General features: G+C 39.5%; 1 protein-coding gene across 2 annotated transcripts; it reads right to left on the reverse strand.

Moving 5' to 3' along the window:
• Window positions 1-1,193: 1,193 nt before the first annotated feature.
• On the reverse strand, window positions 1,194-26,040 carry phldb3 (pleckstrin homology-like domain, family B, member 3). 2 transcript variants are annotated; one of them, XM_062423029.1, is made up of 15 exons: window positions 25,750-26,040; window positions 17,726-17,871; window positions 17,391-17,501; window positions 16,599-16,736; window positions 16,015-16,143; window positions 14,129-14,311; window positions 11,514-11,627; window positions 8,217-8,318; window positions 7,669-7,753; window positions 6,962-7,127; window positions 5,704-5,785; window positions 5,256-5,408; window positions 4,422-4,629; window positions 3,584-3,669; window positions 1,194-2,054 (listed from the first exon to the last, which is right to left on the reverse strand). In XM_062423029.1, exons 2-15 carry the CDS (start codon window positions 17,867-17,869, stop codon window positions 1,920-1,922), a joined length of 1,836 nt encoding a protein of 611 aa, XP_062279013.1. In that variant the 5' UTR covers window positions 17,870-17,871; window positions 25,750-26,040; the 3' UTR covers window positions 1,194-1,919. The 2 variants fall into 2 exon arrangements, with proteins under 2 accessions (XP_062279013.1, XP_062279012.1); XM_062423028.1 differs by having other exon boundaries at window positions 4,422-4,632; window positions 25,750-26,039.
• Window positions 26,041-26,399: the final 359 nt, after the last annotated feature.

A 26,399-nucleotide genomic window follows, 5' to 3' on the forward strand; every position in this document is an offset into this window, starting at 1 on the left:
CAGATGCAAGTCTCTCCAGAATACACACAATCCTTTACCATAAGCAGAATTTGATAATAGAATACATGATGTGATAATCATATTTTTGGAAGGAAGATAATAATATCGTATAGAATAAAGGACTTACAGTAGAGCTGTGCATCCATTTATTATTTGCATATCCATGTAAAACAAACTATAGTACAGGCTTACTGTTGTATCGCAGCTTATTTGCATGTAAAGAGGAAGTGACTAGAAAAATTAGCTTCCATAACGCCATGATGAGTAATAAACATACACAATGGACAAAATACTATTCACGTGCAAGTTCACATTTTAAAAAAATCTTAAATACACCCAACTGCAGCAGGGAGAGAAGGCCATTATCCAAGTTGGCAGGCCTAAATTAATTCCCTGACCTTATTCTTGCAGTGCCTAGTGTACATATCCTTTAGGCAGGGTAAAGCACCTCCTATTGTATATTCAGCCGAACTATTGTTTGCTGGGCCTTGCAGCTTGTTCGCCGCTGTTTCCGTACCAGGCAGAGATGTTCCCCATCAGGATGCTCTTAATGGTGCAGGAATAGAAATTCTTCAGTATCTGATGGGATAATCGGAATTTCCTCAGGTGTCTGAGGTAAAACAGACTCTGCCTGACCTTTCTGAGTCAGTATGTAGCGCAAAGGTCAGGCCTTTGGTGATTTGGATAACAAGGCACTCGAAGCTGTCCACCCTCTCCAATGAGGACCTGCAGATATTACGGGGGCATAGGTCCTTTCCCGCTTTGTTCCAAACTCCCAGGAGTTGCTGTTTGAGACAGAGACTGAGGATGTGGAGGAAGGACATTTTTGTACATTGCCCAGCTGCTACTGACTGGACAGGATCAATGATTGGTGTCAGCTCTTTTAAACAAAGACCAGGTAGAGAAAACGCACACAACAGGACATAATGAAGCAGGAAAAAAAAGAGGTAATTTAACCTTAGTTGTCCTGTGTTACCATCAGTGGAAACACTGTGTGAAAAAAGGTAACTGAAGGCTATATGAGCATTATCATTAACTTTAGAGTTCACAGGTTTCAAGTGGTCAAGTGTTGGAGCGCTGTGGTTAAAGCTTTTTCTGTTATTAAATGTTGTAAATGTCTTGCCAATAGAGATTTCTACCATTAATAAAGTTGAACAAATAATAACAATAAGACGAAGAAGAAGAGACCCAACTAAAGTCCATTTTTTATGAATAAACATTTAATAGTGCATTCATAACAGTGTATACCTTCATTTATTTGCACATCAAACCCATATAAATTTCCAAATAACTTAATTCCTGAAAAATTACAAGTACAATCTGTCTTTCCTGAAAATAAAGATGCAGGATGCAGACATTAGTGGGAACACCTGACAATATAAAACAATCTGATGCAAAATGCAGCTCAAAAAATTAGCACAGAGGTTCATTAATACCTCTCTGACAGTCTGAGAAATACATACTTATTGCTGGGCTGTTATACCGGACTGCTTTATATTGTATGGGTGCTGCTATCCCTGTTGTAGTAGGTTGTAATAGTGTATACTAGTCCTGTAATGCTGGACTGTGACCAGCAGGGGGAGCTCAAGCTCAAAGAGTAAAACCTCCCAGTAGCAGCAGGATGGCGTGTAAAGCTGCATGTGGGTTTGCAGCTGGTTCAACCAGTGGTGAATCTCTACAACCACTGAAGCATCGGTCTTTCAGTAACAGTTTCCTCCACTGTGTTCGAGAACATCTGTTCGGCACCTCTGTGACTCACAAACACTATCCACAGATTCATGAATCCAGGTACAAAATGAGCCCCTGAGGTGGATCTCAGCCAAATAAAAAGCCCCTGAGTGAGGGCAGAAAAATGACTCAGTGCATTTATTGCCTCCTCAGTAGCGTCACTTGAGGGTTTTACAGTCACACATGAGAAGTCAATAACGGCTGTGCTCATCTGTTGCTGTGACGATGACATCCATCCAAATCCTCATAGATACTGCATTGGTAGCCACCAGGAAGAAAAGACGATCATACGTCTTCACACAGAATGTCAGACTGGGCCGTGGAGACTGAAGACAAGAGACAAACAGTAGTAATGTGATCAGCCATGATGAAGATGGGGAATCTTTTTGACATGATTGAAGGGTTTTAGCATTATGGTGACTGATTTGTTCAAGGTATCACTACATCTCATTGTAGAGATTCAAATTCCTCACACTCCAAAACTTACTAAAATACCAATGCTCAACAAACCCACACTGGAGTTATATTTATTTAAATAGCCATGAGATACCATAAAATTTCGGGTACAATAGTTCATTTGAAGCATTTTTAGCGTTCATTTGCATCTTTCCTGAGAAGCAGAACAACAGACTTTTGATGCCTCGGTTTGAAAGAAGTCTTTGTTGTTTTTTATTGCAATGCAGCATCTAAAAGTATTTTTTAAGAACAAACTACAGCATATATTTCTATATAAGCACACTTGATTGCATTAGATAAGACTGATAATTAGTTGTTTCATACAACTTAAATTAACGTAAGAATGTAACATTTTGTGCACATTCAAATGTCTTGCAGGCAAATATTTAGTTGTTTTACTTAAGTAACTATCAATAATCCTCACATTTCATAATGACAGAATATATAAATAACAGGGTTTCCCGTGGTGTAACTGTAAACCCATGGTGTCATATGACACTTGCTCAAGTGCTGAGATCTGGCACCAGCAAATAAAGCTCTACTTAACAGTTCTAGTGTTACATAGTGTTACTTCCCTTTGCAATTATCTTAAATGTTAAATCAAAGGCGGGACATCTATGTAATTATTTCAAATTGTAGAGGTCGCCTGTCTTTGATCCCATGTAAATACAGCAAAATGTTCAACTGAGCCATTTGGAGAAGTAGCAAGATTTAATAATTAAACTTTATGTAATGGAAAACCTCCACAAAATCTGTGGGTGGTACATTCCCAAATCACATGAGGTCACAAGACAATTGTGAAAAATACACACAGGGGCCCTCTAGGATGTTTCCTGCATTGATATCATTATCTTTAACAATATGCTTTAAGTGGCTATAGTCAATATTTTATAATTTGAGAGGCATCACTCATAGTGATGAACTTGCAGAGAATTATCACTCAACTCTGCAGCTCCCCAGCTTTACAGAGTTTTATAGTGAGTTTCAGCTCATTGTTCAGCTGTATGGCTGCAACTTTACTGTTTTGGTTCACTCTCACAGCTCTCATAGCTTTGTTTTTCGGCTGCAGCTAGCTGCTGTTTTCAGAGAAAAAGCTCTAAAACCCCACTGTACACTACGTGCTCAGCAACAAACAGCAAACAGGGTAACAGTTAGCGACTAGTTGGTGAACATAATGGAGCATCCGCTGCCCCCAAGTGGCCCAAAAAAACAGTTAATATAGGTTTAAGGATGACTACACTGGCCCATTTAGGCCCTTTTCACCATGACAAAGGGGTTTTACCCTGAAGTTCAGCTTTAACTGTATTTCTTGAATTTGTCCCTGTGGATGAAGAGACCAACACCTTGGAACAGATTCCGTTTGTTCTGTAAATAAGCTGTGTACTGTCTGAAGACTCACAGAAGTGGCTGTTCGTAGATGATCGTAGTAAACTTCTTCTATGGCCTGGAAGTAGATGACTCCCTTTAGCTTCCTTTCATCACAATCTGCAACAAAAGAAAGTGACAAGTTTTTAAAAACTGTCTATAATAAACTCATTAAGACTTGATCGAATTATCTCAAGCCACAGTATATTATGAATTTAAAATACTTTCTAATGGCGCTTTTCCACTACACAGTTCCAGCACGACTCGCCTCGACTCAGTACGGTTCCAATACAGACCTTTTCCATTACAAAAAAGTACGTACTCAACGTGGGCGGGTTCGTCATAGCACGGCTCCGCGAAACTGCCGTGACTTCGTTTTATACGCGACACAAAACACATAAACAATGGAGGACATTGAGCCTGAAAATTGAGCCGTATAGCTGTAACGCTGCTGCCGGTATTTAAAAATGCCGGGTTTGATTCTTATGTGGGACGGCTCATGACTCTTCCAGCGACAACTCTTCTGACCAATCAGTGGCCGGCAGTCTGTTGACGTCACATTTAGTATCGGCTTGGCTCGCTTGGAACCTCATCAGAGCAGGTACTAAAAAAGTACCAGGTACCAGGTACTTTCCCTAGTGGAAACGCAAAACAAACCGAGGCGAGGCGAGGCAAGTCGAGGCGAGTCCTGCTGGAACTGTGTAGTGGAAAAGCGCCATAAAGGTCTATTTCTCTCAATAACAAACAATAAACACCTATTCAGAAGACCCTTTAGTGTACTAGCCTGACACAAAGAGGGCCTTCATTCATGCAAACAACCACAAACATGCAGAGTCAGTGTGCACTTACACCACTCTCCCAGCTTGTCTAACCTGTATAGTAGGCTAGCCGTCTGTGATCCATGTCAAACAGGAACCATCTCTTCTTCCAGGTCTTGACCCTTCCCCCTCGTTTGGTCAGGAAGCCTGCACAGCGTCGAGGCGTCAGCCGCAGGTCCGTGCAACCAGTCAACCCGTGACCCAGAGACTCCACGTGGGCCCGGAGGTCAAAGTTCGGAGAGAGGAAGAGGGGTAGGCTGCGCTGCTGAGGAGACAAACAAGAGTTTAAAAGAGTTATTCCATTTTATTTAGTATCCAGATTTATTTAGGATAGGACCACAGCTGTTTATCCACTGGGTGTATTTAAGGAAGTACTATGAATTTGATTGTGAGTTCATTTTATTAGGAATGTCTCTGTGGCCTAAATAAACCTATTATGTTTTTGTACATGTGGGCCTTCCTAAATATGTCTGCTATACATTTCCCAAATCATCCTGTGATTGAGAAAACTGCATTTAGAGTATGAATAATATTAGTCCTAATGTGCACCTGATCATATTCAAACCTGGTTTAAAATAGTATAATATTCATATTCATATATTCAACACGGAGTGTCAAAAAACATGACAGATGTTATTTAATATTTTTGAGGGTCCAGAGGCTTTTAATGGTTACAGGTAGTGTTTAACACAGAAAAAACTGGAAGATAAATAAATAATACCAAAGCATCTAAACTTAAAAAATGTTTATTTTTATTAACTTGTCTTACAAAATTACATAAAAAATTACATTTTACTAAACATGACGAAATTTGAAGTCTACTTTAATCAAAAACATAATCCAAAATTACTGTGAAAATGAAAGCCAGTTTCTGAATTTCATAGATACCTGAGGGGAGTTTGGGGGAGAACTGGCCTTTGGTTGTTCCTGTGGTTCTGGTTCTGGCTCCGGCTTGTGTGGACTCTCTGACTCTGGTTCTGTTCTGGGAGAGTTGAGCTCTCTCTGTCTTCTCTCCTCCAACAACAACTTCCGTCGCTCTTCCTGGGTGCACACATGTAACATAGAAAATCATTCGCTGAAATCAATATGTATAGGTAATGTTTCCCTTTCTTGTTGTAATTTGTCTAAAATTCACAGTCATGTGGCTCAACATTTTTTCAGGCTTGACTTCAATGCTGCAAACACGCATTACAAACGTCCACATATCTGCTTGCTTTTTTCTTGGACCATCGTGTGCGAGCTGAGTGGGTGTCAGTGATCAGACAACCATGCCTAATGCAGTGTGTCGCTAGTGATTAGAGGTGCCAGCTAGTGTTTCCCACAGCAGGTGACTCACCCTCTCTCGGAGCAGCCTTTCTTTCTCTGCCTTGGCTTCCCTCAGTTTCTTCTCAATCTCCACAAGATCCAACAGGCACGGGCTACGAAAGGAAGAGGAGTTATATTCATCATTGCATCAACCAAACACAGTCACAATTAAGATACAAAAATGGCAATGAGAATCAGTCATTTAGATAGACATTTAATATTTAGGAAATTAGCAAAATTAGCCGCATTTACTTTTGCCAAATTATAGCCAGTATTACAGAATATGCAGTATTATGCAGCAGTTACAGACACACAGGACAATATACGGGACAGCACACGATAATGTGTGGCAAGTTGACAAAATGTCAAAACTAAAAAATTGAGTTATGAGTTAGTTTGTCAGCTATGAAAGGAGGCCTGTTGAACACAACTTTGACAAAGATGTCAAATCATGTGTCCAAGACAGCAAAACCTCAAAATCCAACATTTGCAACACTGAAGCTTTACATGACACTGTATGTAATGTTAATCATATGTTAAACACCCATATGGATGGTGCAATGAATGTACTTGAACATTTTGAAATCTACTGTGCAATAGCTATACAAATGTTTTTTGTGTTACTCTATTTGTACTATCATGTATTCACACCCAACCTCATCTAATACTGCTGTGCAAACCCAGAATTCATTATGTAATGAATCCTGTTACTGACTAGCTTTGCACCCACCCTATTACTACACTACACTTAGCTACTTCTTCTGCTGTGTGTCAAAATGACTGATGAAGACACAGTGTTCACCTTTTACAGGTGGTAGTACTGGTAGTTGTGGCCATTATTCCTAGGACTAATAATAACACTGTACTCAAGTTAGTTGCAAAGACCTGGGAATATGTCAACCATGATAAAAAAGAAACCCAGTGAGGAAAAAAACTTGACAGGTCAAACAATGACACAGACCAATCACAAAAACAGATATCTAAATATTTTTTTGAAAGGTTAAACGAAGGTGGACAATAAAACTAATACGTACATTATGCATTGTTTGCACACACACACCTTACATAAAAAGTGATCATCACAATGGTCTACTAAAATTAAACCTTTCACACACCAGATTTATCCACTCTTTGAGCCAAGGTATAAACTACAGCATAATAAATGTATCGCTTCTCTTTCTGTTCCATGTAAATTCTCAATTCTTAAGTAAAGCACATTTAAAAGCTCTCCTCACTTCACTCACTACAAAAAAAAAAGTGCTCATCAAATGAACTGTAAAGCAACTGACCTGGCAGCACGAGAGCTTGTTGCACTGTTGCATGGAGTGAGGAGCCCGCCACTGTTGTTGGTCCCAGGTCTGTGCCTGCTACTGTGGCCGTTGCTTAGTCTATGGGAGGGGAGGGGGGAAGTGAAAGCCTCTGGGGTCTGGCTGTCTGGAACTGTCCTCACCAACCCTGAGAGAGGAAAGGGACAGAGGAAGGCACATTAGAACAACATGCAAAACAACAGTTTTATACAAAGATGTGAAGTGAGAGAGATCATGCAAGTAAAGCTGATAAATCACAGTACATTAAGGATTTTCAGTTACAGCATATATAAGCAGTGAAAGTTTGGAAAAGGTCATAAAGGAGAGGCACACAACACCAAGCAAGACTTGACATGACCTAGTAAATCTGGCTACTTTGATGTTTGGTGATAGATATGTGTGTGTCTGTGAAAAGAGATATTACTGGAGAGATTGTAGGCTTAAGCATATGGGAGCTCCTCTGGCTCATCCGGTCCGTCTAGGTAAATCCTGTTTCCTCCCAACGTGCTAACAACGTACCAATTCTACGGACACACCTTTAATTTGACTACAAGGGAGAGAACTGAACAAACACTCAGACAAAATGAGGGCATGAGTGCAGAGAGAGCGTGTTTATTGTCCTATATCATGGTGCTCTCAGCTTGAGCAATCAAGAGCACAATAGAAATCGAGTGCAGATAAAAGCTCACCCTGTGCTGAGAGCGGCCTGTCATGTTTGTTGTTGCGATGTGAGCTCCGTCTTCTGGGCAAACTGGCGGATTCTTTGCATGGTTCCTACATGGAAAAAAGAAACAGTGGAAGTGTGTTGCAGCGTTTCATATGATCTGTATGACAATGATTTCTATTGAATCGCTGTCATCTCTCTTTTACAACAGACCTAAAAGCAAATCAGTTAATCTTTAAACTTCATGTCAGAAATTTTTATCCGAGACTATTTTGGCAACTGATTAATCATTTAACTCTTAAACAGGCAACGTGCACCAGGAGATGCAGACTCTTGAACACCCTGTTAGGAGCATGATTAGTTAAAGTGGTTGTTCAATTGTATGTGCCTTGAATTGGTAGAATTGAAGCTTGTCTTTACTTTGATAGAAATGATCAAATAAGTTTAGAAACTAGGATATTAATGACCAGGGAAAGCAAGAATGCATCGCCTCTCTTTTTTTAATTAAAAAAAAGGTGATCATTTAATCAAAGTTGTCAAAACATGCTGTATCCATGGTGACACACTGCATACCTGAGGAGGCTTGTGAACGGTCAGAGGGGAAAGGGACATCATGCAGGGGGCTGAGCTGGTGATGTTTGACCAATCTGTGAGCGGCTTCTTCTCTTTGACAACCTGTAAAGCGAGATTACATTTCGTCTGAAATTCAGTAAGTTATCTGTTGAGAAAACTGGATGCACAGTACAAATACTAACAGTTTACATGAACTGGAGCAGGTGGGAAGATGACAAACACGTACACGGTAACTGACAGATCTGCTGCGTTAGACATACCACAGCTGGCTGAGAATGAAAACTCGTCTCCACCCCCAAGATGGGATCGTAATGAGTTAAAACATTATCATTGCTTCACTATCTTTCCCCTCTAACCCTCCCTCACTGCTTGACTCACAGACACATGAGCAATTCAGTCGCCACATGCAGTGCACTCTTTAACCCTTGTCTGTATATTTCCCTACTCTAATCTAGTATAAATAAATCTACTTGCTCACGAGGAACAGTGAAGATTTAAAAGCTTTTACACAACAATTACTGATCTTTTATATGTGTTTTTTTATGATTTAGTAAAGTGATTCTTGCTTTCTATTTAGAGACCCATTCAGATTCATTTTTCCTAAACAGCAAATGTTTTTTTTTTTTCTCTCAGACACTACAAGCTCACACCATTTGGCTTCACACCACATCTCTTAGAGGTAAACCACATCGTCATACTGTAGTCATACACACTTGGTCATGCTGACTGACATTCTCTCCTCCTCTGTACCGCCACTCCCTTCTGCCCTCCCTCCAGCTGTATCTCTAATCTCTCATTTACAAGAGCTGATGAACTCAACAATAGGGCAGTTTTCTGACAAACACAATTTTAACGCTCGTCAGCCGTGCAGATCAATTTTTTTTAAGCTTACCGCTCGCTGCAAAGATGTGACACTTCTTCAAGCTTCTCTCCCTCTCACTCATCCACACACACTCACTCACTCACATGTGCACACACATTCACAAGCGCAGAACCCTCCCTCAAAGTACTTACTCCTCCCTCTGTCCCTTCCTCACCCTCCCTCCAGCTAGAGTTAAGCCAGCTCTCTCTCTCTCTCTATCTCGCTCTCTCTCTCTCTCTCCCTCTCTCGCTCTCTCACCCCCCTCCCTCCATGTCTGATTTGCTTTTCCCTTGTCTAGATCTTGTCTTCTCCTCATTTTCAATGGTGCCGTCCTAAGGCCGATCAAAGACAAACCACTGGCTGTGTGAAACAGCCACAGCATGGTTTAATTAGTGACTGAGTAAATCAAATACTAGCAAGTATTCATAATAAACACTGATAACACATGGTAGTGTAGGATGTCCATAACATTTTAGAGGAAGGCAATACTCATTGGACATTTTGTTGAGCACCATATAACGCATCAGCAAAATCTCAGACACTCAGGTCATTATGTAGCGCAGTGTACAGGGAAAAAACGGGAAATTGCCTTTTTTTCCTGTCTGCACAGTGTATCATGGTATATATATCTTGGTTAGAGGCAAGTCATTACTATTTATGTTGCAGTGTGGGATAATTTAAAAATCCCCTACGGACATGTTTGTAGACATATATAAATACTCTGCTTTGAATAATAATTTGTGTCTGACAGAAACACACAAAAAGTTCAATCACCGTAATAGATTAATTCAAAGATTAATCTGCTTGACACAAGAATTATTCTACTTTACTGAAAAGTCCATAGTCAGTGTTTGTGAACGGGAGGCTTCAAGTTTCCACATCACACTTGTGTAAGTTGCATACTGGACTACAACTGGCTCCAAACTAGTTGTAGTTTTCAGCAGATGAATTTTAAAACAGCCTTCCAGTTTTTCTGTAAACTCTGTATATTGAAAGTCAAACATCCAACCAAAGTAACAACATGCAAAACACATGTTGAATGCAGGGCAACTTTAACTTTCTAACAACCACTAACAACTTCAGACACACATTCAGCTCAAGTATTAATAATGCTAGATATTGTTGCATCACTTGTAAATTAGCTCTTTAGCACAGCTGATCTAGGTAACATAATTACAGTTACTGCAGCTTGTTAAACCTGCTATATATATATTTTTTTCTTTTTTTTCTTTTTTCTAATTACCACTTGGGGCAGTATAACAAGCTACCACATGGCAAATGTAAGTTCAATATATACTCTTTTTTCCAGCTGTTTTGCTCTTTACCAATGAGAAAAAAAATCTAGCTGTTTAGCTGCTCCACTAAGTTTATCAGTTAGTAAACCAGCTAATGACTAACTTTGTCCTCCTGCTCCAAACCCATAAGGGGAACTTCAGAGTCAGGGGATAATTCTCTGCAGGTGTGTCCCTACAAGTGACATTACAGCTAATCATTCTTTTCCATTATCAATATGAAAATATTGATCAATGAAGCATTACCACAGCTGATCCACATTATGATAATCAGCTGGCTAATCAATTATTTGGGGAAATGGTATTTTGTTTGCGAAATCCGTATGGCAATTAGTAAGTAACCCTTAAGAAAGGGTTCTCAAACTGTTGAATTTCTCTGTGTCTCTCCTCTGCTTTCTTTCTCTCTCAACTCAACCAGTCAAAACAGATGGCCGCCCACCTAGAGCCCAGTTCTGCTTGAGGTTTCTTCCGGTTAAAGGGGAGCTTTTTTCTTTGTCTGTTCTGTCGCCAAGTGCTTGCTCATAGGGAAATAATGGGTCTCTGTAGATTAATGCAAATGGTCTAGACCTGCTCTATGTGAATAGTTCCCTGAGATAACCTCTGTTATGTGGAAATGATTAATTCTCACCTACTGATGTATAATTTAACCTGGCAGATTATTCATACCTTCAAAACATCTGAGAAATGTTAAGCTATATCTAAAATCACTTCCACCATTCACTATTCCCTGTAATAGGCACTCAAAATTTACTGAAGATGTTGCAGGAAACTGAGATTCTGTAAAATGTAAATTATCATCATTGTTCGACATCACCAACAGTATCTTAAAGCAAATACATTTTTTGTTTCATGGGAACTGAAGAATATAGTAGTATTATTACAGTAATATAGTAGTAGTATAGGATTTAAATGCTTAAATAAAATGACAAAGTCAGTATGCTGTAATATACGTAGCAAATAGTCATCACCTTCAGAAAGAGATGTAGGTTGCCTGTTTTTAGTAAAATTCATATACTGTTTCCAACACGTACATCAAATATCAATGAGCAAATGAAAAAAAACTACAACAAACTATTACTGATTATCATTAAATAGTAGTTCAAGATTAATATAAACATCCACAATACCATAAAGTCCTCTTACCGTTTGATACTGAGTATGTACAAGTTCTCTCTTCTCTTTCCTCAAGGCGGTCAGCTCCCTCTCCTTCTCCCTCTCCATCTCCTTCAGCTGTTTTTCTAACTGCTGGACTCTCTCCTGAAAACCCAGAACATAATTCCTTTCAGAGTGGAAGGCTATATGGTTTCCTTTCCTCAGAAGAAATGTCACGTACTGTGACTGATTCATGTGGCTGGCATAAGTTTACTTAATCTTTTCATTATGCTGTGATGTAATAATGGACAAATATCTCCGATGTGAAGCTGTGTGTGTTGTGTGAGTAAATGCAGAACCCCAAGCTGAGTTGATCTCTTCAGTCGAGACACGATGCAAATCAAACACCCGTTTTGCAAGTTAATGAGACGAGAGAGACACACGACAGCAGAGCCGAGACTGTAACTCAAAGAAATGATGGACTGATGTAAAGTCAGCAAATGTGACAGTGTGAGAAAAGTGAGAGGCAGAAAGTGAGACAGAGGCTATAGAGATAAGCTGTCATCTGCATCGAGGCCACAGTGCAGCTGAGTCAACTACCATCCATCTAACACAATCCCTCTCTTCATCCCTCACCCGGCACTCCTCCTGCTCCTACATACTCCAGCTAATTGAGGAACAATTGTATATTATTGTCACTATTTATGTTTTGTCCATATTCATACGCTCTTGTGGAATCTGGCCTGTGAATAGTTCCCATGTCAGACCACATTTCAAATATTTTACAGTCTCACAGTTGGTTTCACCTATAATCAGAACAACTTACAAGCTGTACACAAACGTCTCTTCATGATAAAAGTGGAAACTTTGGAAATAATTTAGATACGCAAGTTTTAAAAGATGATTTAGTGCCTTTGTATTCAACAAATGGGAGATATTGAAAGTCTGTTGATAAAGCTTCTCTTAGCATTAATGACACACATTTTCCATGCAAAACAGTTTACAAATCACTGTCTGTATCCTGAGTCACCTGATTGTGATGTATTTGCATATATGACTTAACAACACAGAATATGTTACTATGAGAATGTGAAGTCAGCATCAAAATACACACCACTGTTATGCTTGGTGATTGCATACATAATTGTTTCTAAAGTTCAGTCACTGAATTAGATATTGAAAAAAATGTATGTTCAGGTCATTAAATCATTATCTTAACAAAATACTCAATGCTACATTAGTTGGTGCCTCACTGTAGTCACACATTTGGGATTTATCAGGCAAGTGCCAACATGATCTAAGCCTCTTTAGGTTATTGTGCGACTCCTGATCTAAAGACTCCTACTGTCATTTCTTGACATTTCTTGACTCTCTCCATTGCTGAGCTACAAAATGAATTGTTTAAAAACTGTAATCATTGTCTTGGCTCCCACATTTTTCACAGATTGGTTGGTTGCCACAGTGCTTTGTGTGTCACTTCAAACCAAGCCCTCAATATTCATAATTAATATTTAGTATTTAGCTTTCAGGAGACACTTCAATTTCACGTAGATATTTTTCTTTAAACCTGTAAATAATAATCACAATAGTTTTCTAATTTAAAAAATCCGGATTATAATTTATCCATGACTGGGGAGTCAAAATTTTCCAAATCCCCTCATGTGTTTTATCTTTCCATCGTCTCCACAGTAGTTTCTTTCTGTTTTGCTCTTTCCTTTCATTCTCATGGTGGCCTCTGATGTAATTTACTAGCTGGCTGTACAGAAGTCATGTGACAGTGTCAGGGTGGTGCTGGTGAGTGTGAGGTAAAGAGTTCATTCTCGTGTCACCATTAGATCAGGGTGGGGGTAAGGTGGGAGGAGGGCAAGACTTAACCTGCACTGATAACCATGGACTGTGACAGGAGAGGAGAGTGAGTGTACTCTACATGTGCGCATGTCTACTGTTACTCCATCCAAGCAAGCCATCTAATGTGGTACGGAGTGCTTTAAGGCCAATAAGAAAGAAGCAAATATTTTATTGCTTTGTTAATCAATGCCAACAACTCTGTGATTACTGTAGGAGGAGCTCAGATTTGTGGCTTTAGAGTTCACTTTCTGGTCTGACCTCTCCTTATTTTAACTTTCAAAAGAAGAACATGAGTTTCATTTAACTCCCAATAGAATTATGGGGCTAAACTTGCATCAAGAAGAGAAAAAAACACTTATTTTCTCAAAAGGAAAAAGCAGCTTTAGTGAAGGCCTCTGTTGGACCGATGCCCTGATGAGTTATCTTACTGTTTACAGTAATGTAAATAGTAATGTAAATAGTTTACAGTAATATAATATCATTTTATTTTGCACTGTATGTGTGTCCAGATGGTGGACAAACTAACAGGAACTGTTTACAATATACATTAATGAAGAACACATGTCTGTGATACTGAACATTGAAAGCTTCACTTATTTATATTTTTTTGTATTTAATTAGATTGCAATGTGTTCCTTGTGTGACACATATGTCGGTATTGAATGGAAGTTTGTGTGACAGTCAATCTCCACCAGCGTGCAAGTGTTATACACCGACTTAAACCAAATGACATGCAGAAAAGCTGCAAAGCTGTGTAACACATTAGAGGCAGTTGTGAAATTCTCTGAAAAATGCCTCCTATATGTCACGTTGTTCACCTGTGCTGTGTTGACCGCATGCTGCTGACATGAGATGTCCTTATCCATCTCCCTCTCTTTTTCTCCATTCTTCTCTTTGTCCACCACGCTCTCGTCCTCCTCGTCGATGCCGCTCTCGCGCTCCAGAACGCGAAACTCCCAGTCCTCAAAGGCCCGAGCTGCTGCTTCCATCACTTCTTTCTCCTGCATTGAAAACAGAAACTACTTTAGTTTAATCTAACCAGTTTTTAGTATCCCTGGTTTTCATTGACAGTACTCAGATCTAAAATGCTGGAAATCCAAAACAGAAAGTTAACACCTCATTTACAGCTGCAATGCCTTATTAGAAGATCATATGCATTACAGTAAATATACAATATTAATATACAGTAGTATTTTCCATTGGTATTTTCTCATTTACTTACGGTAAAGATATTGATTTATTTCTTTTTGTCTAAGTTTGTGATAAATTCTGTGCAATTTTGTATTGGTTGGAATTGGTTCCTTTAATATCTCAACCAATATTTTAAAAACAAACCTGAACCATTTCTCAAAATAACATTATAATATCAAAATACGTAACAATCTAAAGATAATCTCCCGATTCTTTACTGTCATGCACATGTTCAACATGCAGTCTGGAATCAAAGGTTTGAGTTAGACCTTATACAGATAGAACAAATCTAAGGTTGCTAACTTACAGTTACAAAAGCATGAAAAGTAAAAGATGGATTATGTAATAAGTATTTATTGTGTTTTCTCTAGCATTATAAAGTATACTTCTTTTTTTTTACAGTGATGTATGAATTTGTTGTAGACAATAAGGGCTGGAAAGTTCAACTGAAACTGTTTAAGTTTCTTCTATGCTTTAAAAATGTTCTGTGTTGTTTGGAAATGCCAAAAAACACATAGAATCAACTTAAAAAGAAGACGAGTCGTGCAAGTAATAAAACAGTGCGAGCACAGGTCAAAGTAAAAACTTGTTTATCTTCATTGTTTCATTATTGGAGTACCCAACCTTGTGTTCTTGCACAGTATGTATTTAAGTTCTCTGTTTGTGTGGTTTCGTCTGTGACAAACTTGACATGTCAAAACAAAAGTTACAATGTGCTGCTGGACTGCGCTAAACCGTTCATTGAACACTGCTTTCGAAACAAGGTGGTGTCAAATCTTGTCCTGTCACATTCACAAGAAACAATGCACACCCTAATGTATGTGCTATGTGTGTGAGGGTCTGTGTAAATTTCTAACACATTGACACATCAGGTCGAACAAGTACTGAACAATAACACAGTGTGTAACCACAAAACAGCTTTAAATATACAGTCAGTCAGTCAGTCAGTCAACAACTTGCATCTGAGACACACTGTCATCAAGTATCAGCTGCAGTTTCATTTGGATAGCTGCCATCAAGATGTGATCAGTTGTTTAATCTGCATCATCTTATTCAATAAACAAGTTCAGCAAGATTAGATAAAAACCTACAAAAAAACCCCCCTGCAATATATTTATGTGTTTCTAAATATGATTTACAGCCCAAACTCTCTCAAAGGCTGGAAAGACACGTACATTATTTTGTGCTGGTTTTGACTTGTAACTGAATCACTTCTAATCTGATTTTGTATTTAGGTAATATAACTTTGCTAGTTAGATTACCACAACTCCTAGGAAGCTTAGCAGTCAAGCTACTGCATACAGATCAGTTGTGTTGTCACTGTATATTTGTGTTCAAAGAGTTTTCATTGCTATTTGAGGAACAGGGGAAAAAAAGAGTTGAACAACATATTGAAATGTTTCAGGCTTCATCTTCATCACCATCATCATCCATTAATAATTTAAAGTTTCTTTTTGTTTCATGTTGCTGCACTCTGACATGGCTTCATACGGTACATTTTTCAGCCACTCACCTGCTGCAGCTGCAGTGTTAGCTGTTCCCTCTGGCTCTCCGGCTGACTGGGGATAAGTTTCTCCTTCTCCTCACAACTCCTCCTCAGCTCCCCCACTCTATATCTCTCCTCCTCCAGATTCTCTCGCTCCTGCAGTAACAGACAAGGCAAGTTGATTTCACAACTGTATGTTTTTAGAGTTTGCTCAGGATGACTGGAGATATCTATCATCAAAACAGTTCTGTATTGTAGCCTTTAACATCCAACAATCAGTACATGGGAATTTACTCATCATTGATAAGATCTTGTGTTGATGTTAGTGGACCATTACTGGGCCCACATGTTTCTACAGGTGAAATCCCTTAAGCAGACTTTTTCTGTTGTGATCCTGATGCCCACGCTAAGCCATTAAAATGTTACATCAACACATTTTAGTCTTCGTTGTCTCCAAGAAAGAAATTCAGTTGGTTGTGAATCATGAAGACAGAAAAACCCAATCAAGGCATCAAACATCACAAATGCAAAACATATACATCTGTAACAATGAGAAACAAAAGGTTAAAATTCATTTTATGACACAACACTATACAGTGCGTATCTCTTACCTTTTGTCTGTCGGTGTGTCTGTGCTTCTCCCTTTGTCTGGCCTCCTGCTGTAGAGCCTTCAGCTTCTGTGTGCATTTGTGTAGCTGGTTCTTCTCTGTATGCAGCTCTCCCTGCAGCAGGGCGATCTCCAGCTGCAGCTGAAAGGACAACAGACGCCGCCGAGGCGAATCATATTGACCAGGGCTTGGATAAGTCAGAGATATGCATTCCTTTACCGTGACTGTGTTGGTGTTTGGAAATGTTGTGGAGATTTAAATGTGCAAGCTTCAGCAGAATCCAAATGAAAATCATTTGTGTTTCCTTAAGCGTGCAAATATGTTACATTTTTCAGCAGTCACAGTGTATAAAAAATCCTCAAGTTTTCCACTTATGTATGTAAAGTACCAGTCAAAAGTTTGGACACACTTTCTCATTGATATGAATGGGAAAGTGTGTCCAAACTTTTGACTGGTACTGTACATTAAATTATTCTAAAATTATTTACAATTAGGGTAATTAATCAATAATATGCAGATTATTTTTTTGATCAATCTATTAATCCTCAAACCTATGAAATGTTAAAAGAAATAGTGAAAAAACATCATCACAACCTCTCAAAGCCCATAGTGACATCTTCAAATCGTTTGTTTTGCTTTAAAAGGTTCAAATAAACAACTAACCGTTTCAGTCCAAATTCATTCAATGGTCCGCTTAACATTTTGCACTGAATGGAAGTAAATCTGTTGTTTTCCTCAATCAGACAATTGATTTTTTTGTGCCACTCATTCGAACAAGAATCAGCTTCTCCTCACCTCAATCTTTAGCTCCTCCTTCTGTTGGTCAAGCTCTGTGATTCGTTGTTGGAGCATTGATGGCGATGGCAGAATCCTTAGTGAGCCCACCTCCAACTTTTTAATACAGGACTGACAGAAAAGGAAAGAAAACATTAAAGTCACCACATGTAAGCTTTTAAAGCTTGCCATAGACAGTTTAGAAAAGTTGATGATTCATTGAGTTTAACTGCAAGGAGGGAGACTTTTTTCTTCTTCTTTGTGCACGTTCAGCAGCTACAGTACCAATGCTCGTGTCATGTGTCTCCTCCAGAAATTACTGCATCATCATCAACAGCTTTATCTCACTCTCTTACCTTCTCGCTCTCCGTGCTGCTACTCTCTGTGTCTGACTCTGCCCCTGAGGAGGCGGGACTTTGACAAGCCACTCTGTTGATCCACGGCGACCGCAGCCCCTGTTGCCACTGGCTCCTGGAGCTCTCCATATTATGTTGGGGCATTTCTAAAGGCCGAAACAGGGGAGGCAGTTAATGAGAGGTACACAGTGTGTGTGTGTGTGTGTGTGTGTGTGTGCGTGTGTGTGTGTGTGTGTGTGTGTGGGGGGGGGTCTAACCGACTTTAGTGAATATTGTGGTAATCTAATCTGCTGCACGGTTGAAGGCGTATGAGGGATCAGGTGACAGTTCACAGAGGGGATATCACAGCTGAGTAATACTGCAGAAGCACTTTAAAAACACAGGCTTAAGGATTATTCCAGAAACTAGTCTGTGATGGAGAAAACACCTCACAGTGCAGAGGAAGCAATAGCAAAAGAGAGGAGAGAATGCAGGATGTGGGTGGTGGTTTGTGGCTGTGTTTCAGGGTCTGTCTTAGTGAAAGACTCCGGCGTGTGTGGATATAAGCGTTATGGAATAATATTCTTTTCTGTTTGAGGCCTCTGATGTGTATCAGCAACTACAACTAGAACAATCAAACAATGAAATACTAAACAATGAGAAATTGCCCACAAAAAATGTTGAGGCACATTAAGCTATACTTTGAAGTGCTATTATATCGTTCATGGGCATCTATCTGAGCAAATTTCATTACACTGGGTTTACACTCGTCTACATCAAAGTGCTTACCAACACTGGAATATTTTAACTTAAAGGCCTATACTATCCGGCTGTCTTTAGCCTATTGTGCCCTTTAGACCTCGTCTGTGAAGTCCCTCTCTACACAAAAAACATGCATACAGCAAAGACCTGCTTGTTTGCACAGACAAAAAAACTGTTTGTGGGAAAATACTTCTGATTCCTATTGTCCAACCTTTTCCCACCATCTTCCCTTGCCCTGTGTGCCCTCTTTCTCTCTCCCTCCATCAAGACCTTATTAGGCTGCAGGGAATGCAGTCAGAGTGGAAGCGCTGAGATAAATATACAGCCCAGATATGAGTGAGGGCTTCCAAACAACGACTGGCACAGTGACATCGAAAGAGAGAGAGAGAGAGCGAGATAGCCAGGGAGATGGGAGAGAGGGGTAGGAAGTGGGGTGCAAAATGTCAGAGGCCAGTGTCTTGTTTCTATTGGTGCAGCAAATGCACAAACAGTGGCTTGACAGAGGTGACCATGGATAAATAAAACAATGATGTTCACAGAGAATACATATTTTCAACATGACTTTTAAAGCTAAGTGACAAACTGGTGAGCAATCATGTTAACTGGTTGATCATCAGTATCTATAAACACAGTCTGAACCAACATGAACATCAGACTTTTGTTCATAAAATATCCGTCTTTGTGCTGTGGTCTAACATGAACAAGAGGTTAAGTTCATCCTGAGCTATTTCTTGATTCCTAATGAGACAGTGCAACACTACAGCGTACTATAATTCTTCTTTTTCAGCTGTGCCATGACAAAACAAACTAACAATCAAGTGTTGCGTGTTCAAGAAAACACTAAAAATGAGATTGTGCTTGGACATGTGACTGAACTGGCCATCACCTACTGTACAAGAAGGATGAATGTCACTGAAATGACATGAAAGAGAAAACGAAAGTCATTAATCGTCCATCAGTCATGCAATTTTTTATGGTCTATATAGTAGGAGTATAAGATACTGATACACAATTCCCATGACGTGGAAGCTACTAAAAAGAATAATGTATATTTTCCGTGGACATATTAACATAAAGAAGTCTGCCTTGCAGAAACAAATACCGAAAAAAACGGAAAAAACAACAGAACAGTTTGGTTTAAACCCGTACACTGAAAATTAATGTTCTCCGTTCGAAGAAAATGCTGACCACTGTAGTTTACAGTAAATGAGGCTGCCTTGCCACAAGGACAGTTCAGAAATGTTTCCAATAATAGCAACTGAAGAAAAAAAATCCAGAGAAAAATGCAAATGCTGGGATGCCAATGCACCAGATTTCCTCAAAGTAAAAATGTGATATTTTCTGTTGTGTGGTATAAAGATTCACGGTAAATACTTGTTTCTGATCTGATCACATGCAAAGTTTACTCACTTCATGATGAGCGTTATGAAAGACTTAATGATCTGTAACAAAGCTGACAGACACACCTCCAAGTGTTTTGTGTAAAAATGCTGCGTGTTGTTCAAATGTTCATCTGAAAAATGTTGAACTGTCAGAAATCAGAAGAGTTCAGAGGTCAAATATCTGGAGTATAGAAACTTTACACCTTTGCCCCAGTTTATCATGAGAACATAATATATTTTACTGTGTTGATCTTTTGTTCCATCTCAGATAATTTCCACTGTGTGCTATGACATTCTGCTCTCCAGTAAAAGTTAACTTCTAAGTAACAAACAAGGCAGAGAGCTTTATAGCGAGAACATTTTTATTCAAACAAACAGCAGTGCAAGCGTTTGCTATCTGACCTCCAGCTAAAGTCCACTCAGATACATTATCAAGCCCAGAGCAGAAAGAGAGGCAGAGAGACACAGAGAGAGAGAGAGAGAGAGAGAGAGAGAGAGAGAGAGAGAGAAAGAGAGAGAGAGAGAGAGAGAGAGAGAGAGAGAGAGAGAGAGAGAGAGAGAGAGAGAGAGAGAGAGAGAGAGAGAGAGGGAGAGAGGGAAAGAGGGAAAGAGAGAGAGGAATTCAGGAGTAAAGTCCATGCATTCATGTTAACACAGCGGTTTGTCAAATGTAACAAACACAATGCACAGAGAAGACAAGAGGCAGTAAGAGGAGCACCAACTATGAATACAAAAATCAGCAGATGCAGACAAAGAGAAAAGAGGGCAGTGCTCAGCCTGAGAGCCAGATCAAAGAACAAAACAAAGTTTTGTGCCCAAAATAATTGGTCTTGATTGCAGGGGAGGGGGACGCCTCTGGAGAATAAGATAGCAGAGCGTGAATGAACGGAGAAGCAGTCGAACATCAAGTGTGTATGTTATGTAATGACGACCCAGAGGTACCACAAGATATAACCCTCAATTCTTAAGCTGATAATAAGAGACTTAAATACTCTGTATCAGTCTGCAATGCTAATTATCAACCGCAGATCAGCAATAACCAGCAACAGCTGACTCTCTAAAACACAAACACACACACATGCTCACAGGCAGACCAGTGTGAGAGAGTTATGCATGTTCAACAAACACAACAAGCAGAGAGGAGAAGAATGCTACATATTATATCACCATGTGCTCAAATCAGCAAAGTCTGAGCACTAATTATTTCAACCCGAGGCCCCACTGTGACGTTTCGATGAACTCCATTCATTCACTCGTGTGTCTGATCGCAACTAATCCAGAGAAAAGTCATTCAATATACAGTTCAGTAAAGTCCAGTAAATACAAACAAGACTACCACTTGAATTTATGCACACTTTTCAATGCCTTTGCTTCATCAAAGCAGTTTCCCCCCCTTTTTTACTGTTTGTTAATAGCAAAAATATCACCACTTTCATTGCTGAATAAGTGGTCAGACCACTGTCCAGATAGATTTTATCTTTTTTTTTTTAAACATGCTATTTTATTTGTTTTCTGAATAACAGAGATGCAAACTAAAGACCATTCAGTGACAACCTATAAATTTGATAGCACAGACACTAAATTATAAGACTATCATGATTTTCTCTCATTTTAAAAGGAAAATATTTGGTATGATGATATTACAGCACATAAGGAGACATACAAGTGAAATCAGTTGGCATGTCATACGGGGGGAAAAATGTCTTTGTAAAATAAACATATATTGTTCTAATGAGAGAAACTTGAAACTGAGCAGACTTTGCTTCTTCCAGGTGGCAGCAACATGCTGTAGTCAACGTGTATTAATTATTGTTGGTGGAAATTTAAGATTTTTAGGAATGAGACATTTTTGTTTTATTTAACAACAAAAAACGCATACCACCTAAATTATGGCCACAACACAAAGCAGAACTCTAACATGTCCTTGTCCCTGTCAGGACCCCCGCTCAAAGGGAAAATTGGGGCTAAGCATTGTGTGCACAAAACCATAAAGTCAACACTGACAACAGCTATATTTCACCAGCAACGTACAGGACAAAGGGCTCTGACAGTGGCATGCTCAGTGTGGGTGTGAATGCTGATTACAGCCTGTCACTATGCGTTCATTGCAAGAGCACTATAGGAAAAATGTGTCACATGTAGCGCGTGAGCAAAACTGCCCTATAGAGAAGGGGGCAGCGCAAAACACCAAATTAATCCACAGAGGCCGGGCTTAGAGGTCAAGTGACTCTCAGGTCATTCAAATCAATAGCTGATATGATCATTCATAGGATATTCATGGACTTCTTGTAGAACTGAATTACACTGTGGTTGATCCGAGTGATAGTGATGCAATCAGTAGCATAAAAAAATCTATGATACAGTATAAATAAAGGTCACCATCACAGTAGCTCATACAACTATAGCCAAATGACAAAAATAATCTATCAGCACTGAACTGCAAAATGTATTATGTCAACAATATTAAGCTTGTTCATCTCTATTTAATGATTGACTAGAAAAAAGTGGGCAAAAGAGTAGTTTTTTTTTTTTTTGGAAAGTGAATTGACCCAGCTTTGACAGAGACTTATCTCTGGGTTACTGTGCACTACCAATGTAAACAGTGGGGGGGGGGGTGTTAGCTGTGTGGGCTGAAGCAGAATTTCCAATATGGCACAATATGAGAATGACTGATCTCACCATAAAATCTGTTTTGTATAATTACAAGTTTAACTGACCAGAAACAGAATGACTGAAGTACACTGAAACTTAACTCTACAAATCTACTTGACCCAACAATCATTAGAGGTTTTGTTGACTTAAACCCTTTTAGAGCATTAGTAAAGTTGTGAAAGCAGTCATGCTCACCATAACATACACTGGACTATACTGTATACTGTACTGCATTGCCCTGAGCGCTGCAGCATGAAACATTCCAGGGGGGCATCTCACAATCCAGATGATAAAATGCTTTACTATAAGTGGTTGCCTCTCATCTGCAGAAGGCACGGGACCAAAACCAGCTATTAGGCCAAGTGAACTACAGTAGTAGGACCAGTCACAGATCCTTTGTGGGCAGCAATTACAGGCTGTGGTTTCAATCAAACAGACCAATCTCCAGGCTTTAAAACCTTTTATGCAATATCAGCATTGACATCACCATATTATGCACACAATGTTTCCAGAATAAAAGTAATTTTCCTTATTTTTATTGTCAAAACGAAGGCACAAAGACATGTGGAAGTCTCTCTTTTGTGCTGCTTCTTTGCTGAGGCTTTGCTGCACTTTGGCTCCAACCACAATGGGATTTTTTTTAAGGGGGAAAAAATGTAAAATCTTGCTCTCATTTCAGAAAAATAAAGGGCTGATCATTTAAACTGCTGGTTGGCAAACCTTTTGTTTTGTGCTAGAGTACACTATCAATTTCTACAAGTTTTGATAAAAGAGGAAGATGTGAGTTCATACTGTGTTCACCCACATATGTTTAATTGTTTCCTATACTCTGACTTTGCTTCCTCTAAATAGATTACAGCTGACATTTTTATGTGCCTATCTACGCTCGAGACCAAAGAGCACATCGTCATTTGACTGATTAAATGGTGTGGATGACCACCCAGCAACCTCTGGACCCGCTGTATTTGGCTTCTGCTGGCTCGGCGCCGAAAAGCAGGAAGCTGTCATCACACAACAAGTTTGTGAGTAGGAGGAGCAGGTGAGAGGAGGGAGTTTTGGCTGTCACCCAGCTGTCACTGTATGACTGTGACAAAACTCCTGACGCCGGGGTGGCAACGCATTTGACAAAACCTAATAAAATAGCAACAGCATAGGCCTATAAATTAAATATTCATAGAGTAGTGACATTGTATCAGGCTATAAAAAGAAAAGAAAACAAACAGTGTGAAAACGTCAGCTATTAGGAATGAACTTTGCATTTCTGGGCCCATTCTGTTGCTTCGTATTGTATTTTAATCATTCATGTGGAAAATTGGCTGAGTAGAGAGTGTAGTTTGAACGTTTTTGCAGTGACTACAATGGCAGCTTTATGCTCATAATATTTTCCTGCAATCTCCATCCTTATTGGTACATATTAGAAACTGGCATCTGTCTCACAGAATCAAATATCAGACTTCTCTCCAGGTCTAAGCTCAAAAATGCGAAATATATCAAATTCGGAGGAAGCTAATATACTGTTTCCTGTATGAAAATAAGCTCATATTATTAAAACTAATGCCAATATGATACTAGAGTTTAGGTACCATTACAAAAATAATGTTTTTTCAATCCTTTGATTTAAGGAATATCAACAAAGACATCTTTCTCAAATGTTACAAACAGCTATACAAAAACTTTGCTTGAATAAAATCTAAAATTGTTTAAATCTGTTAAATTCATTAAATCAGGGAGGGATTGAATCAGCTAAAAGGAGCCAAAATTATGAATATGACCAGACGTTTGATGCCAACTTTTCAATACTTTTCTTTCTTTTTACACTCTTGGCTGCAGACAAATTTCGGTCAATACCAAAAATAAGGTTTGATGCCAAGCTCGATACCAACGAGAAGTCCCAGCTGACAGCTACACAATGCACACATGTGGCACTAAAAGGTTGCAAATCAACGTCTCGCTCCACTTCATCATTCAACATTGCTTCAACATTGTCTGTTCAGGTTGGAAGGCATTCTGGCTAATACAGGAAACAGGTACATCAAAACACAGTAATGCTCCTTCACAAAATAATTCCTGGCCTGCAGTGTAAGGGCAGCTTTAAAGAGACAGGAGCTAAAACTACCTGTTGCAAACAGACGCTGAACTGAGGGGCTGCATGTAGGGTTTTTTAACTGCAAGGCATGCAAAGATAATCCACTACAGACCCAGAAGGAAAATCTAGACCTGTAAACGTGCTTGATTCGTCCCCTTTAAGGCACACATACATCTATAGGCTTTAACTTGGTCAATACATCTCACTGAAGGAACGAGAAAATGCTGAGGTGAAATAATATTGTGAGAAAATCTCTCAGGGCATTAATGAGTTGTAATCCTGCTACCGTTTGTAACTCCTGGCATCGGTACAGGTTCAGCTGCACTGACAACAGTTTCCTTTGGCCTGAGTAATCTCTGGGAATTGTGATGCAAGAAAGAGTGATCCATTAATGACAGCCTAGGACCAAGAGCTCAGACAAAGATTTGTCCAATGCTGGTCACAACAAGGCAATGGGCGTGTATACACGAGAGAGAGAGAGAAAGAGAACATCTGAAGGCTGTACTCCCTTGACAGCAAACCCTTCCTAAACTTCCCTCACAAGACTCCCTCAAACTTAACCCCCACCCACACTGTTTACCCCGAACGCCCTGATGGAGGGATAAAAGGCAAGATATCCCAAGGTCATTGTAAACAAAAGGGGAATTTGTGTAAACTGAGGTTATTGCCATGGGATATTGACTAAAAAACCAGCAGCTGAGCTCAAAAAGAGAGTTACTGTTAATATGTTCACTGATAAGGAATGAATAATCACAATTATGCAGGTCTGTATTTGGGCCAAAGGGTGGGACAAAACATGCATCTTAGGTTCTCACTCAGTTACAAGCAAAAAAAAAAGGAGGTATTACATGTGTGTTTCAATGCATTCAGCATCAGGAAGCTATAGGCTATTAATTCCTCTTCTGTTAAAGGTGCAGCCGGATGAAAAAAAGTTGATGAGTTAGTCTACAAAAGGGGAACTCCTCATCTTTCCATTTACACCAACAATAACGCCTGGGGCTTACACCATATAGGCTACTTCAAATATTTTGTCCTGTAGGCTTATGAGAAATTGCTTTTTTGGCTCGTATTTACAAGAGGAAGCTGTGAGTTTAGAGGCAGAAGCCGTTTCTGCTGCCTTGTAGAGACAAGGAAAGCCAATTTAAGTAAACAATAACTCTTACCTGGAAATGTTGCTTCCTACCAAAGTCCTCCAGTTCACACCATTGTGACAAAGCCGGGCTACAATAAAAGAGAGGAAACGCGGAGAAAAAAACTGTATCGAAACGTCACTTAAGCGAAGTTTTAAAGCGCTTTCACTTTGAGACACACGAGTCTGTGCGGTGTAAAGCTACTCCGAGATTACTAACTGTTGTCTGTGAAGCGGACAGACTCTTTATGTCCGCTTTATCTTCACTTGGTTTGATTCAATCCCTCCCAAATTGTGACAGAGCCGCTTGTCGGCGTCAACAGGTGAGACTGAGTTGAAAGCATGCAGCCCAGGAGGAGGAGGAGGAGGAGGAGGAGGGCGACAGAGGCGGATACTGACCAACTATCTTCATAAAACTTGTTTGTTTTTTGTCCGAGGCATAAATATAATGCCCTTATATCCGTTCAGTCTGAGTAAACCTCGCCGCCGGTTTCTGGGTCCCCTTGGAGTCCTGCACTGAAATGGGATTTCTATTCTGGGAACTGACGGGGCTCTCTCATTGTGGAGTCGCTCAAGTCATCCAGGCACATTGCCAGCACACTGTGATGTAAAAGGCTACTTAAAGACTTTTTATGACAGGACCACATGGGAATTTTTTAATATTGTAGTGATACAGAACTTCAT

The sequence above is a fragment of the Scomber scombrus genome, chromosome 7 (genome assembly GCF_963691925.1).
Source record: "Scomber scombrus chromosome 7, fScoSco1.1, whole genome shotgun sequence".
Lineage (NCBI taxonomy): Eukaryota > Metazoa > Chordata > Actinopteri > Scombriformes > Scombridae > Scomber > Scomber scombrus.